At 40.7% G+C, this 17,568-nt stretch overlaps 2 protein-coding genes across 3 annotated transcripts in view; one reads left to right on the top strand and one right to left on the bottom strand.

Annotated features, from left to right (window-relative positions):
- MTOR (mechanistic target of rapamycin kinase) overlaps positions 1 to 17,568 on the top strand; it is a 65,690-nt gene that overhangs the window by 19,787 nt on the left and 28,335 nt on the right. For both annotated transcript variants that reach the window (XM_035557526.2, XM_035557525.2), the window contains one exon: positions 15,565 to 15,640. In XM_035557526.2, the coding sequence (XP_035413419.1) occupies positions 15,565 to 15,640 (76 nt within the window). The remainder of the gene's footprint in view (positions 1 to 15,564; positions 15,641 to 17,568) is intronic.
- Positions 254 to 6,377, bottom strand: ANGPTL7 (angiopoietin like 7). The gene is made up of 5 exons (XM_035557527.1): positions 5,999 to 6,377; positions 4,174 to 4,274; positions 3,642 to 3,836; positions 2,564 to 2,762; positions 254 to 1,466 (listed from the first exon to the last, which is right to left on the bottom strand). The coding sequence occupies exons 1-5, from the start codon at positions 6,375 to 6,377 to the stop codon at positions 1,297 to 1,299; spliced, it is 1,044 nt and encodes a 347-aa protein (XP_035413420.1). The 3' UTR covers positions 254 to 1,296.

Raw genomic sequence — 17,568 nt, 5'->3', positions numbered from 1 at the left:
GAAATTTTTAAATCCACTTTACAGACCACAGTTAAAGTAGTTCCAATTATAGTTCCATGCAGTTGAAATTTACAGTGTTAATAGTCAAACGTACATAAAGCAGTTCCCGAGACGCTATCTCCCATTTCACACAAGACTGAACAATTTAAATTAGACTCAAGTCCTCTGTAAGGTGAGTAAAAATATTAACTATAATTATCTTTTCCAACGTATTCAATCAACAGTATAGCTATGGGAGGAGTCTTTGTTTTTTAAATGTTATTTGCAGCACTGTGTTATATAAGGGAGAAACAACGTACTGATTTACAGCGTGAAATCTCTTAACTTTTAATTGGGGAATCTTCAGAACAAATTTTATTATTTCTCAGTCTGGTATGCTAGCATATGATTTAATAACTTCTGGCGTGTAGTAGTGTTTTGCTTTTTTTAAGTGTTGGAGTTGAGTTTGTTGGTTGGGTTTGGGATTTTCTTGGCTAACTTGCTGTTCTCCATTTTTCTTACCAACATATAGAACATAGGTGTGCTAACATGAACGTGATTTGGTGGCAGCCCAGGAAGTTGCGTTTTAGTTATCAGGCTTTAGGTGATGTCTGAACAGGAATAAGTATTGCAGAGACAAGTCCGTCCTCCATTGTACTATCTGCTGAATGCAGCCCTCTGTGAGGACTTATTTGAAACAGTAGCAGGAGATGGCAGTAAAACGTCAGGAGAGAACCTGTGCAATATTAGTTTATCCAGAATTTTTTAGCTTAATTTTTTTCCTCTGTGGGAATGTAAGCCAATTACCATATGCTAAAGAAAGGCGCGTCGAGGACAATTCTCATTGGTGATTCCTCTCTCTAGAAACCACTGTCATTTTTGTGATTTCAGTCCCTCTTGAAAGGAGTTAATCAGCAATGTTTATTCTAGACACTGATGGAATGGGAACAGGGAGACTTTCTTTTTGCAGTCCCTGCCTAGCTGGTTAATGCAACCTGATAGTTGCAGCACTAGTGAAAACACCAGTAAGCTTTCTGAAGGTGCTGTAAGTGCGGGAGGTATTTTACATTTTGTTCTAAATTATTATAACACAGTATTTATCCCTTTGGAGGGTCTTAAGAGGATAAGATAAGTTTGAGCCCTGATAACACTAGTAGCTGTGTCTGGTGTTTAGTGTTCCTTAGTGACTGTGTGTGTACATGGTTTGTAGTTGTTGCACAGATAAAGTGGACAATTAAATGGTAGGTTTTGTGTTGTCAGTTGCCCACCTTCTCTGTAGTGGCATCACGTAGCTGTATGATCAAATATTGCTTTCCTTTATGGCTTGAAATCTTCTGGTCGGATCTTCATCTCAACCCTTTTTAGGGAATAGGTTGATCCATGCCACCCGTACCAGGTGATACCATCCATGTTTTTGGTGTGTTCTCCTTTGCGGTAGTAAACCCCATTCAGATTGGAATCCGTGCAGCAGTTGTACCAATATCCACCTTTTCAGAAAACAAATTAATAGATTCCTGGTGAGATATTTATTTAGAACAGGTATGTTTTGTATTAATAACATGAATTATTGCTGTTTGCCAAGGGAAGTGTCCAGACTGCAGTATTTAATTCAGTCTATGGTCCTAATAGCTGGCATTACAGGTAAATTGAAGACTTAACATAAATACTGAATACACACAGGCTTTACAGTTAAACAGTTAAATTAGTTCATGAGCTTTTTATTTAGTTGATCATTCCTCTTAAAATATTTCCTCGCCATGTTTCTGTCTCTGACTCTGAGAGTTAGCATAGGAAATAAATTTGGCTTCGTAGTGGGCACATTAAGGCCACTAGAAGATTTCTGGACTGCCACTAAGCTGCATTATTTTGGGATAGATATCAGTTTTATTTGTGTGTCACACAGTGGTGGAACAGAAAACTTTAAAAAAAAAAAAAAAAAAAGGGTAAGATGCAATGGAAAAAATTATATGAGGTCTGTCACAAAGATAACAAATCGAATGAAGAGTGTAAATTTCCTACAGCGTTGAATTGCACCAACATCTGAGATAGTCTGGCAAATAAGCCAGTAATAGGCTGGCTAACAGTAAGTGTATGTGAGAGCACGCACTAAATCACTTGAAGAGTACTGATGTTTATAACATACAGGCTGGCTATACATAAATCACAGGATCATATCACAGAATCATAGAATGGCTTGGGTTGGAAGGAACCTTAAAGATCACCTAGTTCCAACCCCCCTGCCGTGGGCAGGGATGCCACCCACTAGATCAGGTTGCCCAAGGCCTTATCCAACCTGGTCTTGAATACCTCCAGGGATGGGGCAGCCACAGGTTCTTTGGGCAACCTGGTCCAGTGCCTCACCACCCCCTGAGTGAAGAATTTCCTCCTAAATTCCTCCTAATTTCCTACATGAGCTTTAACAGCCACATCTCACGTGTAACTGACAAGCATGTATTCCAGGGCTGGTCACGTTTCCCTTGATTTTACCATGTAGGCGCTAGTTCTTTTGCAAGAGAGACTCCTGTGCGCTCAGCAAATTACCCAGGCAGCTTGCTGAGGCCAGGAAGGCATTTGTGTGCTTTACCTTTACGGAACTGGGCACAGTCATCCACGCACTTGTCGTTATCCTTGTCCTTTGTGCTGAAGGCTGTGTTGTTGTGGTACCTGAGGGAGTCACGCCCTGTGTTGCCGGTGTAGTTCCCCACAAAAAGACGATAGCTGTTTAATTCATTGCTCAGGGTGAATTGCTTGTATTGCGCGTAGCGTATGTTACCTTCCCAGTCCTGTCACAGAACAGTGAGGAAATAGGTCTTAGAATAGGTTTGAAAATACTCCATGGTCTACTGATACACAGTGCATGTTACATGTCTTTTCTCAGTCCTAGGTTTTTTATGCACCTTTTCTATCTCAGGAACACACTGCTGAAATTTCTCTGCTAAGGCAAAGAAACTTTCCTGAGCCAAGCACTGTATTTCCGAGTCTACGCTGCTATTAAACAAGACGTATGGAAACCTGGTGTGCACCTCATACATTCAGCAGCTTTGTTTGGTAGTGTGCTACCCCAAGTCACTTTGTTCCCTATGGAAGAGCAACTTCTAGACACAAAGCCTTTGAACTCATCTTTTCCATTGTACGTGGCCCATCCTGCAAAGCTATTGTGCCAGCCATAAGCTAGTCCAAGTCAAAACCAAGCTGTTATTAGACTGTAGAAATTTTGGGGGGTAACACAATGCAATCCCTGTGGTACACAGACTGAAAGGAAGTGCTGCAAAAGGAGAAGACTCAGTCTTTAAATCTTTATCGGATACCTAAGTGAATCTTTGAATCTGAGGTGGTCAGCAGTTTGATTTCTGTCTGCAGTGGATTCTGCAGGATTCTCTAGAGCTCATAAGTTCCTGAAGACACAGTCTGTTTGGACACTGAAGGCTGTACTAATGACTTTGCTTGCTGGAGAACATGATTCTGCCTTGTCCTTGAATTTGTCACTAGGTCCCTCCTACCTCCTTCTCCTATAACTAAAGCATGTAAATTCCTTGGGCCTTCCATAGAGATAGGAGGTGGTATCTGCTACGAAAGAATCACTTCATTAAAAAAACAAACAAAAACCAAACAAAACAAAAAAAACACACTTTGGCTGCTGAGATTGAGAGCTAATTAATTACCTCCAACTCCACTCGCAAAACAGTGGGTCGTCTTGAAAGTCGGTAGATGTTTTCATTTCCCAGCCAAAAATCTCCCCGAATATTGCCAAATCCTTCCTTGTATTGTTTCCAGTCCCTATTGAAAGATGTCAAACCGACTTTACGTCTTTGGATAATAGTCCAGCCACCTCCATCTGTCTCCATGTCACAAAACACCTAGAACAGGGAAAATGTAGTGCTTACCAGTAGGCTTAGGAAGCTTAATTTCTACTGAAACGAGACAAGAAACAGTGCTGTTCTAGATTTCACAAGTTGAAGAACTTGTTTTGTTTCGAAGCTTTTTAATGAGAAGAAAAAATTCTTTTATCAGAACTTTTTCCATTTTTCCTACTCAAATGTACATCCCTTCCAAGTTTGCCTATATAAAGATGCTGGTTCAAAGTGCAGGGCATCAGGACTTAGTACGTGCTCTCCTCCTCTCTATAGTAGGTAAGTATTTCTTGATTATATTTCAAAAGACATGCAATATACATTGTGTACTTGACATCCTTACCTCCAGCTCCGGACTCCCCAGAAATTCATCAGGAGGTAGCTTGTAAACCCCAGAGATTCGGTAGTTCCTCTGATAAAGTGACGAGCAGTCATAGACAGCATCTACTTGAATCGGAACCATAAAGTAAGAATCTGAACAGCAAGAATAATCCCCTCCTATACGTATGGTTTCTGTAAAGTTTAGTTTGTAGTACAAGGGGTAATTAGAGAAGACTTCCTGCAAGTCTGTTTTCCTGAAATGGTTTGCTTTTGATCGATGCATGCATTGGAAAGAGAGGCGAGAGCACTGGGACCTTAAGTGATGGGGTTGTTTGTGTGTGTGTGTGTGTGTGTGTGTGTGTTTATTATTTTATTTACCTCTCCTATCCAAAGAGAGATCTTTGCTTTCTTTTCACATTGCATGTGTGTGTGTCTTGGAAGGTAAGGTATTTCTTTGCTGTCCTATTGTCTGTCTGTCCTCCCCTTGCCCAACCACTCCCAAAAAATAAAGGCTTATCCGGTAGAATGGATAGGCCTGCTGCCAGGTGCATGTTTTGGTTGTGTGCTTGGACGGGTTAGCTGAGTTTGTGGGTGAGGCATATTAGCTCAGCACTTTTTGTACCAGAGCCTGTGACTGAGGCAGTGGCTTTTAAGCTGCAGTCAGTCTCTGCAAGCCTCCTTTCCTTCCTGTGCAGGAGATGACTTGAAGCTGGTGATATGCACAGGTATTCTGCTGAGGAAGATAAACTAGGTGAAGCAGGGCTTTATCCATTCTGACAGTTTTCAATTTAGTACAGACTAAACATCTCTTACTTGGCGGAGTGAGACATGTCTGTTTTAAATACCTTGTGGGCCAGTTTTTTCTGTTATTTTTTCCATACCTTTACTACAGCTCCAATGAGATCCATTCATGGTAAAATCTTTAAGGCCTACTGTAAACAGTGAGTGGTGTGTCAAAACTAACCAAATGGAACTTCTTGCAAGCAGAGTGTAGTGAATAGATTTAGAAGTTGTTTCCTTTGCATTTAAAAAAAAAAAAAATCTAAATTAAGTTTTTTGGCAAACCAAGTCATCGCAGACAACAGCAATCTTTTTAAGGAAGTTTTAAGCCTGTTGAAATTAATTTCCTTTTAAAAGAAAAACCAACAAAACCTAGAAATTTCTTTACAGGTATGTGAACTACAAAATGCACGTGCATTCCACATTTATTACAGGCCTGTGCAATCACTGTGTGCAACGAAATCTTCCCCCAGGGAAGAGAGAATTTTTGAACAGTTTAAATGTGTTATGGCTAGGCTTGTATTGCAGCTTGCATCATCTCTACCATTAGATTTTTGAGAATTATTCAAATAATGGACCACTCTTTTACTCCTGCTCAGAGATAATCGTGAAGATACAATTACAAATCTACAGTGATACTTAGAGATCACTTCTAATTGTTTTACCCTCTTCTAGTCCCTTTATCAGCAGTGTTAACTCAAAGGATATTACTGCCAGAGCCATTCTCTGACGAAGCTACCTCCATTTCTTGGAGTGGTACTTCAGTGCTCAGAAAATGGAGGTATTAGACCAAGTTCATCACTGTGCTAGCACACTATCTTCAGTTTTTCCACTCCCTGATAAAAGACATACAGGTATTAAAATACAGCTGGATCTTTGGACATCTGACATGAAGTTGAATTGTTTTTCCTCAGGATCACCTGCCTGTGGAAGTACTTTAAGCAGAAATATTCAGAAGACATACTTGATAATCACATTAGTGGGACATGCTAGCATTAAGAACTAATTACTATTTCATTTTGTGCATTAAGGGTTGCATCTTGGGAGCTTGGAGACTCCCTCCTTACCAGCTGAAGTTTGTGTGACCGTCTGAGCTGCCTGGAGTTGCATGATATCTATCTGGTTGTTCATTTCAGAGTATTTGCTCTCAGCATCAACGAGGCGGGACTCCATCTGCTTGGTGCTTCCTTCCAGCTCCATCACTTGCATGACCACATTCACCCAGTCACCTTCCTGCTTCTTGCTCAGCTCCTGCAGCATTCTGCTCAGGTTGGCTACTTGCAACTTGAGCTCTTTAATCTCATCACAGCAGCCTGTCATCTTGGACTGTGCATTCCCATTGATCGTCCTCCTTTTGGGAGGCTTTTGCAGCAGTGCTGGATAGATCGCCACAGACACGGTGATAATGCAGAGCCACGCCAGCTGAGCAGTCGATCTTCCTGGCATTTTTGCTTACAGTAACAGAAAACTTCCAGCTGACTGCAAGTCGTCTGAATGCAGCTGGGGTAGGTATGAAAGTTTCAGCAAGTGCCACAGCAGGCTGGTACCTAGCTTTCTTCCAATGAAGTGAGTCTCTGAAGGTGGAGCCTGAAGAAGCAGCCTTTTTTCAGACCCCTCCTGTCAGAGTCTGTGCACTTTGGAAGTTTGTCTCAGAGCATCTTAAATACTATTTTTCTGTTTACTTCCACCCCCCTGAAGCTATGTGGAACTTTCTGGCCCCTCCCAGTTCATCTGTTTGTATCAGGTGTTTACAGAGTGAAATTGGAACAGGTTTCAGCCCAGAAAGGTTGGGGAGAGCCGGCAAGACTTAACTCAGCTCTGTCCTGGAGGGGTGTGGAAGAGGGACAGGAAATGAGGAAAGTTTCCAGTAATTATTGCCTATTGGATTGTAGCCCTCTTGGTGACTAACTCTGGCACTACAGTAACATAAGAGCCTTAGAGGTCCAGGACGTGAAAAGTCTGTCCAAACAATGTGAGTTTTAAAAAGTTCGAGGAAGGTAGCTCCCTAGCAGGTACCCCTAGCTGCAGCAAGTCCTACTAGCATATTGCCCAGAAGTTGTGTGGGGGGTAATAACTCTATGCAATATTCCTGCAATATTTCTTAATTTAGGGAATATTTTATCAAATTCACCAATTTAGCATCTAATCCTCCTCTCTCTGGACACTGTCTGTGAAGTACTTGTTTTGTGGAATTCAGTGCTGGTCTTACTAGAGAGGGGATATCTAAGGTGGGGTGGAGAGAAGTCTGCAAAACAGGTAAATCAAAACCCATGCTTCTGTTTACCCGTAGTGGACAAGCAAGAGGACATTAATGTGAAAGACAGTGATTAAAATTGACAGGAGATGTTTTTGGCTTATTTTTTTGCCTTTTTTTTTTTTTTTTCAGGAACTGATCAGTCTAACTCCAGTGTAATGGAGGCTAGTTTATTAACACAGTTTTAAGAGAGGAAGATCATCTGTGGGTAATTTAAAATGCCCACAGCTACGCAAAATCTAGGTTTAAGAATAACTCTGAATCTATACTCTGAATGTCTAAAGGTCAAACATCAGCTGACTGACATACAGTGAGTTCCCATCTCCTCTTTTATATCCTTGAACAGTTAAAAAGTTGAGTATAGCTGTCTTGAAGTAGAAGAGCTTCATCAAAGGTGCAGCCTTTTGCAAAAGGTCTGCAGCTTTTGTTTTAGATCCTTGTGGATGTGTTGTTTTTCCACAGCTGGGCTGTTCTGCAATTGCAGTGCATGTGGGTTCCTGTATCTCCTTGCAAAGCTTCCGATTGTGACAACTGACAGAGATAAGATGCAATGAAGGGATAAATGCCATGAAAGCTTCTTGGTGTCCACAAAAACAAAATAAAGCTAATCTTGCTCCTTTTACAAAGAAAATGAGAACAAACACAGCAGATGTATTTTGCCATCTAGATTTTTTTTTGCTTGTCCAAAGTGGCTGCAGGATTTCTGCTTAATTAAGATTGCTTAATTAAGCATTGCTGATCTCCCATTCTCTTTTAGAGAATTGGGAAACATCATCTAGTTGATCTTTGTAGCTTTGTTATACTTGTTGCTAGATTTTTTGTTTTGCCTCTGAGTTGCACCACAGCTGGCAAATGGCTTTTCTGTGGAACAGAAATGAGCCTGTTCCCCCTTCCCCTGGGTGCAAAGATTTAGGAGGATAAAAGCATCAAAGTACTGAAGGGGTGGAACACAAATACAAATGTTGCATAACCTTGACTCTTTTCTTTTTAAGAGGAAGAAGAGAGGATCTTCTGGAGGAGATCAGAATGAGAGATCTCTAAGGCAGCATGGGTATCTTGAGGTTTGTTGTGGGTGACTGCCTGTGTGCTGTACTTCAGGCAGAAACCCTTGTAGTCTGTAGTATCAGCTGGTGGGGCTACCATTTGCTATCGGTGACCTGAGATATCACCAGAGATATGTGTAAGTAGAATTTGATTAAAGTACTGAGGACACCTCTGCTTAGAGCAGACGGTTGGCTTTAGTCGCATTCTTCTTGTGGGCATTCCAGAAGCCTTCCATAGCAAAATTGCTTTACTCCTTCAGACCAGAAAGTGCCACTGTGCACGGACGAAAGCATGACCTTTTTGTTCTGCCTCTAATCCTGTCTGAGCCCTCTTCCAGCTGGAGCTTCTGTCATTCCCAGGGGCAAATTCTTCTCAGGCTGCCTGTGATGAGAAACATGTTTTTGTGGAAGCTGGAACAAAGAGCAGGACAAGCCAGACTTTGGCTACGCCACCCCAAAAAGTCACCCTGTTAACACCCCCATCGTATTACATAGTACTCCAATCCACTCTGCTGCTTCTCTAGCTTACCATAACTCTTCTTTGTTTTGTGCAGTCTGAATTTCCCCACACGCACGCTCACATCATGAGGGGCAAATCTAGAAAAGGGTAGCCGCTGTCCTTGCATTCCCTCTTGATTTGAGTTCTGGAAGTACCAAGCATTCAGACAAGCTCCTCGTTGCATCCAGATGTTACAAAACAGTGCAGAAAAAGGCTTCTGAATCCCCACTCTAAACTATTTAATTGAAAATGAGTCAGCCAGGGTTTTATTTCAGATTTAGCCTCTGAACTGTATATCCTAATGCAAGACATCTTTCTCTTGCATACTTTGATTTGCCTGTTTTAAAAAAGATCTGATACTTCTTTGCTCTATCACTTTGTTTGCTGTTACACCTTACAGAGAACATAATGCAGGATTGGAAAAGAGCATAAACCTTCACATCTGTCATTACTTTCGAGGAAGTATTAGGAGAGACTTGGACAGACATCTCTCTTGGCAGACTTTAGCCTTAATGGAATTTGACTTCTTTGAGTATTTGAATCTCTCCCTGTTGCATGGAGAACAGAGTACTAGTCTATTAGGCAGCAGTACCTATTCATGCAAGTTATTGCCATATAAGATCAGTTGTAGAAGTTGACAATCTATAGGAATTAATTCCACTGTTGTGTACTGGTGTATTAAAAGAATAAATAAATAAATCCTGAATTCAGGTTGTATTTTGGAAAGTGGCATAGCTGTGGGCATATCTAGGGAGAAACTAGTTCCCTGATTGCTGGGTAGGTCCTTGTCCTACTGTTGACTTTCCCTTGGCACTGATAGAGAAATCTAGTCAGAAATTCATTGCCCTATTTTTCTTCCATTTTATTTTGTAGGTAGAGATACTCTGTTACATGATAGCTAAAAAGGTGAGCTCTTAAGGTCAAGAACGTGAGGCAAATCCTTTTTGACTTCATTAAGGATGTCAGTTTGAAGTGGTTGGGAGAATTAAGTCCAAACATCATTGCAGTTAGCGTGTACCCTATGCCTATGATGTTGGTTGATTTTACCTAATTAGAGAAGTGTATTAGTATTACTTAATTAGAACTAGATATCTGGCCCCGGAGGGCCAGATTAAATTAGAGGTGGGTGTAAATGACTGCCTTCTCTGGGAAGTTGTTTTGGCAGGTGTATGTGAAGCCAAGAGAAAGAAGAAGAAAAGCTGTGCCCCATGGGTGTTTATTTGGTAGCTAGTCGTTGCAAAACCCTTAATATGTATCCGGAAACACTTAGAATCTAGCATTCCTGGTGCTTGCTGAGATGGCAAAGACCCTCATCAGCTCTCTGCTGGCAGACCTCAGAAGTCCATGCTTTGCCAAGCTCTCCGAAACTCTGCTTTTCCCTTCCAGACAGCCAGGAAGCGTGAAACTGTTTATCTTTAGAGATATTTAGTTTAATCTTTAGAGATACTCATAAATGTTCTACCATTTGCTTTGCTAAAGCTTTACATTAATGACTAAATCCCTAGTAAAGTCTAATAAAATTGCAGCCTACTGCAACTAATTATAAACACCTGAAGTTACTTTGGAACCGATGAAAAGAGAGGACTTGATAAGAAACAAACTATGTACTTCCTACAACGACTTGTGATACTTTATGTTGATCTAATAGATCCTTTCTTGCATAACCAACACGCAAAGACTCTGTTTCCATTTCACCTCTTTCAGCTAAATATCTTCCTTGGCAATTATTTGCCTTCCTTGTCTTCACTGACTGGTTAACAAAGAGCAGGCGATACAAAACTTCTTGCAGCCTGAGTAGCAGGGCTGGTAAGAATTTACTTGTAACAATTATCACTGCTTTTCCTTTCAAAGCTTGTGAATGATCTTGTTTGCATTGCAACTATTTATATCAAGATTGGGAATATGGCCAATTGTAACGCCTCTGAGCAGTGTGGTGCACTCTTGTTGAAAAGGTGAGGTGGGGGGCTAGCCTGGCCTGCAAGGCAGTCAGTCACCACAACTGAACAGCTCTTTGCTGGCACTGTTTTCTCAAACGTATTCATTCCTGGCATTGGAATAACTTTTAGCGGCATGATGGCAGTGTTGTTTTTTGGATTTTTTGGGGGGTAGGCGGGTGCAGGACTTAACGCAGGGAGCATTTGTTTTCTGAAGTTTGTTGAGTTAAGAATTCAGGGATGTCTGAACACAAACTGTAGAATTGGGGAAAAGAGTCTACAAAGCCAATTTCTTGTGCCAGAGGATTATCTGTTCCCCAAAGTATCCACACTGTATCAATGCCTTCCACTTCTAATCTCAGAAGCAAGCTCTCAGCATTTCAGAAGGAAAAACAGGCTTGATTTAGGGGGCAAAATCTGTGAGATAGAGGTTTAATTTTAAACAGAGTTGGGGAGACTGAAAAAGAAGTTTGCTACTTGTCTAGACATTGCATACAAGCTGCCTTAGTGCAAAAATCAAGTTTTTCTAGTAAGTTTTGAGATGCTTTCTAGACATAGAAGATGTGTGTGTTCTCTCACAGATAGGCTTGGGACCTCTGGAAAAGGTTTTATTATAAAAAAAATTGTTTAGGGAAGATGTGTATGGGTTTAGTCTCTTATTCAGAAGTCCTTGAAGATTCAATATATTTTGAGTGACAGAATACTGGTAGAGACCCTCAGAGATAATGGATGACTGGAAAGCACTCAGGATTGTATAAAAGAATATTTCTAGTGAACGTTAGACATGCCTGCGTTTTGTCAAGGAGAAAATCCATCATTTGAGTGTTTTTCCTGCTGAAGTCAGTAAAGTTGTTTTTTGTTCCCAGTTCGTCTGGTTTCTGTTTAAACAGCCTTTAAAATATACGAGCAATAGGAGTGTATTTCTCTTAAACACTGTTCTTCTTTTTGTGATTCTAGCTCAGAAGTGAATGCTGAAAACTTGCATTTTTATTTGATATCTTGATAGTCAAACAATAAGTTCATATAATCATTCACTACTATTAAAGTAGCTCAAGACTTTTGTCCCAAGATTTTTATCGCAGTAAAGCCTTTGACACCATCTCCCACAGCATCCTCACAGCTAAACTGAAGAAGTGTGGTCTGGACAATCGGGTAGTGAGGTGGACTGTGAACTGGCTGAAGGGAAGAAGCCGGAGGAGCTTAAGCCTTTCCTGAAAGTTGACGTATGTAATGTATGACCTATCAAGCCTATACCTAAAAAATTCTAAGAAAGGGAATAGTGTAGTCTTCTTTTACGTCCTGCTGCTGAGCCATCATGGCGGTGGGTAGTGTGTGGTGTTGGTGGTTGTTTTTTTTTTCTCTAGCTTCTAAACAAAAATGAACAGATTAATTTGTCCTTCCCGTATTGGATATGGAGAAGAATTGATCTTCGCCTTAGTATTAAACTTTGTATTATCCTGAATTAGGAACAACTGCAAGGACACCACCCAGTGAACAAAGACTTAAGTTACTCTCTGCTGGGTTAGCCAGCAGCATTGTTTCTATCTGTACAGATGTTTTCCCACCTTGTCCTTTAATCCAAAAAGACTGTAGGAACTTTTCCCAGGTACAAGAAGAACTATATCCTCCTGACTTCCAGCAGCAGCACTGTGGCTAAACTCCCCTGGAAACTCTGCCTGGCTGGAGTATTAGTCCTTTGGGGCCTTTTGCAGGGATGTTAGCGTTATTTATTCTGTCTAGTCCCCAGCACAATATCTAAAAAAACAGCTTTTCAATGCTTTAAAAATGTAGAATTTAGGGTGATTTTGCCTGAGCACAGGCCTCATCATATCTGCAGGAAGAGAGGCAATGCTGTAACAGTGGGGAGGTGAAAGGGAGGGAGGGAAGCACAGAATGGCGTGATTTCTGAACGTATTTTGAATGCATTAGCAGAGCTCCACGTGGAAATGCTTTTCCAAGAGAAGTACAGTCCGCTGGCCCACTATCAGAATTTGTATGCACAGAGTTGTGGGTCTGTTAAAAACACATTCATCAGCTGCTGCAGCAGTGATTTTGGGGAACTGTCAATATATGTCCCATGATCAGAGCACACTGCATGCCGCAGAAGAGAAAAAGCAGAAATCCAAGCTCTGTTAAAACAAAAAGAAAAGCCACAAAAAACCACAAGGTCAGAACTTAGTCAATCCACAAACAATTGCATATTCTTTTGTGTATAAGACTGAAAAGCAAAAAGATTCTGTGTTTATCAAGGTTTTATTGCTCTGAAGAAAGTCTGAATATTCAGTCATGTCAATAGAAGCCAATTTGCATGAATCTTGCTTTGGAGGGATTTTTGTATTCTTCGTGACAGTTGACATTCTGTGTGCAGGTCTGTTTTTGCCAAAGCAGTCAGTATTTTCTACTCCCTCTATTTTGTGTAAGCACTCTCTTAATGTGCTATAACAGTGCACTAAATATCTGACAGATTTCCCAGGCAGTGGTTTATACCAGTCCATAAAATTACTTATCTTTACTCACCGTGTGGGTTAGATCGCTTATTACAGGAGAGTAATTTATGGTTAATAATCACAACACAGTGTTATATCTCCTGCTGTGTATTCTTTTAAATCCAAATCTTTCTCCTTCCTCTTCTCTTCTTTCCAATCCCTTTCTTTAAGCCTAACAAGACAAAGCTTTCAGTATGAAACATTTCATTCTACTTTGGACAGCCAAGAAAGTACAAAACAAAAAAGAGTAATTGAGTGCACCAGGGAGCATTAGCAAAAGTGCAGTACTAATTGTTGTAGAATAAAAGATAACGGCCAATTTGTCAGGGTGCGTTGACAAGAAAGATAAGTTGGAAGTCATTAACTGTCTGACATACTGGAAGTGATGTTCCTGCCAATGGCTCTTTAAATTATCAGGATATGAAATGTGACAGCCATTTATCACTTTTACGAGGCTCTGCTGTCTAGCTTTCCCCTGGGAAGCATGGAGTAGCATGTTCTTTGACTGTCTTGCTTTAAAAAAAGTCAGGGATGTACTCCAAGTGCTTCCCATTTTTGGGTGCCTATCTTCTGGAAATGAGATTGTGTTATGTTCTTAGCCTGACTAAGCCTGATTTGAAAAAGGATATTTTACTTGACCTTTCCAGATATCCATAGCGTGTCAACAAGTCTGGCCCTTTGGTTGTCAGGAAAGGAGACTGCAGGGACAGCAGAAAAGTAACACTTGAAAACTTTCTTTTAGTGTTGGACTATAATGCGTTTTGTAGCACGCTCAGCTGTTGGGACATCGCTTTGAACAGTTTGCACTTGTTCTCCAATGCCAAAAGGGAAAGAGGAGAGCAATGAGCCAGAGACTGTTCATAAATAAGCCTTATAAAATAGCATGAGCTTGATTAAAAAGTTATTTTCCTCTTTAAAGAGGCATTGAACAAAAGCACTAATAACCAAGCACTGATGTGGAGACAGAGCCGTTTCTGACTGTAGGAACTGAAAGCCAATGTGCGTAGCTCCGTAGGACGGTATGATCGTTAGTGAGAGCTGGTTGTGATGGTTGGTGTTTCTGGCATGATCTTGAAAACTGGCAAAAGAAGAATACCAGTATGGGTGTGCACCAGTGCAGAGGTATTATGTGAAAGGACGTGGGATTGAATCTTTTTGTTTTCTTGGTGACGTTTTTCAGCAGCTCTAGTGGTGTAGCTTTTTTCCTGGAGCATTAAAATCCTGACTGTGATTTGTAAAGAAGCTGGTGGTCAGTTTTAGAGAAGGGGAGGGATCTGTACTGTAAGGCCTTTAGTAGATGCAGCTGGTATTTGATTGCAGGAAGGTCTTGTAGGCATGGAGGTGGATAAGATTAAGAAAACATCTAGGGAGGAAGTTCTAGCTTAAGAACATGAGCTTCTGAGGAAATTAAAATGAAGAAATGGAATATGAGAAGCAGGTGCAGAAGATTTTCTCAAGTCCCTTTCTGCTCACTGTGTTAAATCTTGTTTGAATCCTTAAGTTTAGTGGTAGCAAAGAGGAAAAGTGATAGCCAGGGAATTAAAACAAGGAAAAAGTCAGAAGAATCCTTTCCAGAATGGTGGCTGGTGATTCTTTAAAGATGGAAGCCTTTCTTTATAGGTATGCTCACATGCACACTGATTTGGCAACATCTGCATGTTGAGTACCAACAGTTATATGCCCTTCTGTGAAATTAGTTGCACACAACTATGAGTTTCTGGGACGTATGCTTGCCTCTTTGTGAAGTGGATTGTCATCCTACACATATACTTCCAAAAGGAATTATGAGTACTAGAGGAATGACTTCATATCAAAGTTCTTTTTTTGCAGAGAATCCAAATTGAAATCTTCTGAATCAGTAGTCAGGAAATGCTCTGCAATCGAGTTTTATTTCCAGCATGTAGTGTATGTGGTATAGGCTTTCTTGACACTGCATCCAGGAAGCTAGTTGTAATGGTAAAGAAAAGCCAAGAAAGATTTCCATTCAGGTATGTTTTCTGGTAATAGACATGTACTCTGAATTGTTGTTCATGTAAGAAATCCCAGAAGTCTCACGTACAGCCTGAGGTTCTCCTGCGTGACTTCTTGCCTTACACTTCTCTGACAAATTTTGCCTCACAAACTATTGGCAACTGTTCTCCTTCCTGTGCAGAGTATTTAGAATTGATAATCATACACAGTCACCGTTTTGTGTAACGAGTCCTGAAAAATATATGTAAGGAATATATGGGCACCTATTGTTTTGCAAATAGTCAGTGTGTCTCATGTGATCTAATCGCTTACTTAAAAGTTTGAAAGAAAAAGGAGCATTTCATTGGTATTTCTAACTGACACAGAGTATTATCAAGGAGAAGCTCATACCAGCCCCTGAGCGCTGCCAGCTGTGTTAAATGATCTTTCTCTTTCCACCTCTGCAGCATTAACAATAAACTGCAACAGCCAGAAGCAGCTGCTGGGGTACTGGAATACGCCATGAAGCACTTTGGGGAGCTGGTGAGTCCTGCTGGATAATTCTGTTCATCATACCTAATGTGTTCTTTGTGGCTTTTTGGGGGGGGGAGAAGGGGCCAGACACGTTCTGTGGTTTTTATTTTTAAATTAATCGCGTTGAGGTTATAGCCCATCTTGTAATATTGCATCATTCCGAGTGTAGGTCCCTTGCTGCCTATCGGGAGGTGCGCAGTGCACTTAGCAAGCACTGCATAAAGGGAAGGTAGCTGGGGAAGTCTGCACTCAGAGCTAGGCCCTGCAGTTCCAGCAGATGTGCAGCTGGAGGAAAATAAGACCCAGATTATCAAATGCTGTGCTTAAAATGAGTTAAATAATAGCTTATTGCTTGTGCAAGAACCTGATCTGGGGAAGAATTTTGCAGCTATAGCTGACAATGCAGGTGTGGGAAACCAGCAACTTGACCAAATAAGTTATTTTATTGTGAAGTCTGTTTTTCCTATGCATTGGGAAAGAAGGAAGTAAGTACCTGTTCTAAGTTTTAAATGCTTGAGGAATTTTGAGAAACTGCATCAACACCTTCCAGGTAAGCATTTAACTTAAATTATGCCTCTTACCTCCCTCATCTAGGAGGTACCTGAATCTATAAGAGAGTTCACAGATACTATTTTTCAGAATAGTATGTTGGCCAGTCCCTTACAGCTTTGACTGTTCACAGAAATAAAACAACACCCTGCTGTATCTGTGTCTTTCTCTTTGTGACTTCCCTTTTTCCTTCTTTTTGTCATTAATAATAATTTCATTTGCATTCAGGGTTTCAAGTATCTACATTCTCCTGCCAATTCTACTCTGTTAAAAACATTATTTTGCATTGATAATTCTTGCAGTGTCTTAAGGAGTTTGGGAAGAGAAGGCAGCCCTGGGAGCATGGTAGACTAGCTATTTTGTTAGGAACCACTATCAAGTGAGAACAGCTATAAGCACAGAACAGTGGAACTCAGACTGAATTCCTCTGGTGTTAGGACTTCAGACCATCTTTACAGCTTCTTGTGATTCCTGGGGCGGATTGAGCAGAGCAGATTGTTACCTAATTCTGACCTTACTTTTAGCAGTAATGTAGTTCAAAATGCAGAGTTTCTCAGAATAAGCAATGAAAAGAAATTAAGAGGGTCTGTGAGCTCTACTTTCAGGAACTTACTTGAAATATTATGACTGAGCTGAGAAATTAAAGGGCTGGTATATAAACATCCCAAGTAGAAGACCTGGCATGCAGAGCGTGGTTTATATTGATTTTGCCCACAGGGCTGGGAAGAGAATCCACACTGCAGCATATGTCAAGACATGGGCTGCCAAGGGCTGAGCAGAAAAAATATTGGCAGAGGCAGAGATCAGGATGGAAAAAATATCAAAAACTCAAGTCATTTTATTTCTTGAAAATTAGAAACAAAATCTAGAAACAGATTAGAGAAAGGTTTGTGCAGCTGATAAGGATTACCACTTTTTTTTTTAAAGTATATGTTACAAACTACAGCCTTCCCTTGTAAGGGTTGTTGTTAGACCCCAACATCCTGCCTGCCTGCAGTCCTGGAAAATGGACTAGTAGTAGCCAGATGCACTGTTTTGTTTTGTTGTTTTTTTTTCCCCCAAGTTAGTCACTCCATTCCTCAACACGGGACTGTTCCTCTTACTTGAATGCAAGCATGTGCAACAATAGCAAATGGAGTATTTTATACATTTACCATTTTTCCTATTTCCCACTTTTCCCCCTTAGTCCCCTGCTCCAAAAAGAAAAGCCTCTGGCACAGCCCAGCTACTAAGCTAGTATTTCAGCGTCAGGGAAAACTGATGGATGATGTTAGATTCATCTCTCTGGTAAACCTGAGTTCATTTCTGTGCAGGCTGAGCAATACTTGGAATTTGTGTTTTCTCGGTATCAGAGAAGTGGGGATATTTAGAATGAACAAAGGGCTAAG

The sequence above is a fragment of the Cygnus atratus genome, chromosome 21, assembly GCF_013377495.2.
Source record: "Cygnus atratus isolate AKBS03 ecotype Queensland, Australia chromosome 21, CAtr_DNAZoo_HiC_assembly, whole genome shotgun sequence".
NCBI lineage: Eukaryota > Metazoa > Chordata > Aves > Anseriformes > Anatidae > Cygnus > Cygnus atratus.
Note: the sequence above shows the minus strand (reverse complement) of the source record. Positions and strands in the feature narration are given on the sequence as shown.

Coding starts and splice junctions, on each gene's coding strand:
- ANGPTL7 (XM_035557527.1), bottom strand. CDS start 6,377: ATGCCAGGAAGATCGACTGCTCAGCTGGCGTGGCTCTGCATTATCACC. Junction 2,763..3,641: donor TTTTGCGAGTGGAGTTGGAG/GTAATTAATTAG, acceptor GTTCTGTGACAG/GACTGGGAAGGTAACATACG. Junction 1,467..2,563: donor CTGTGCCCAGTTCCGTAAAG/GTAAAGCACACA, acceptor TTTTCTGAAAAG/GTGGATATTGGTACAACTGC.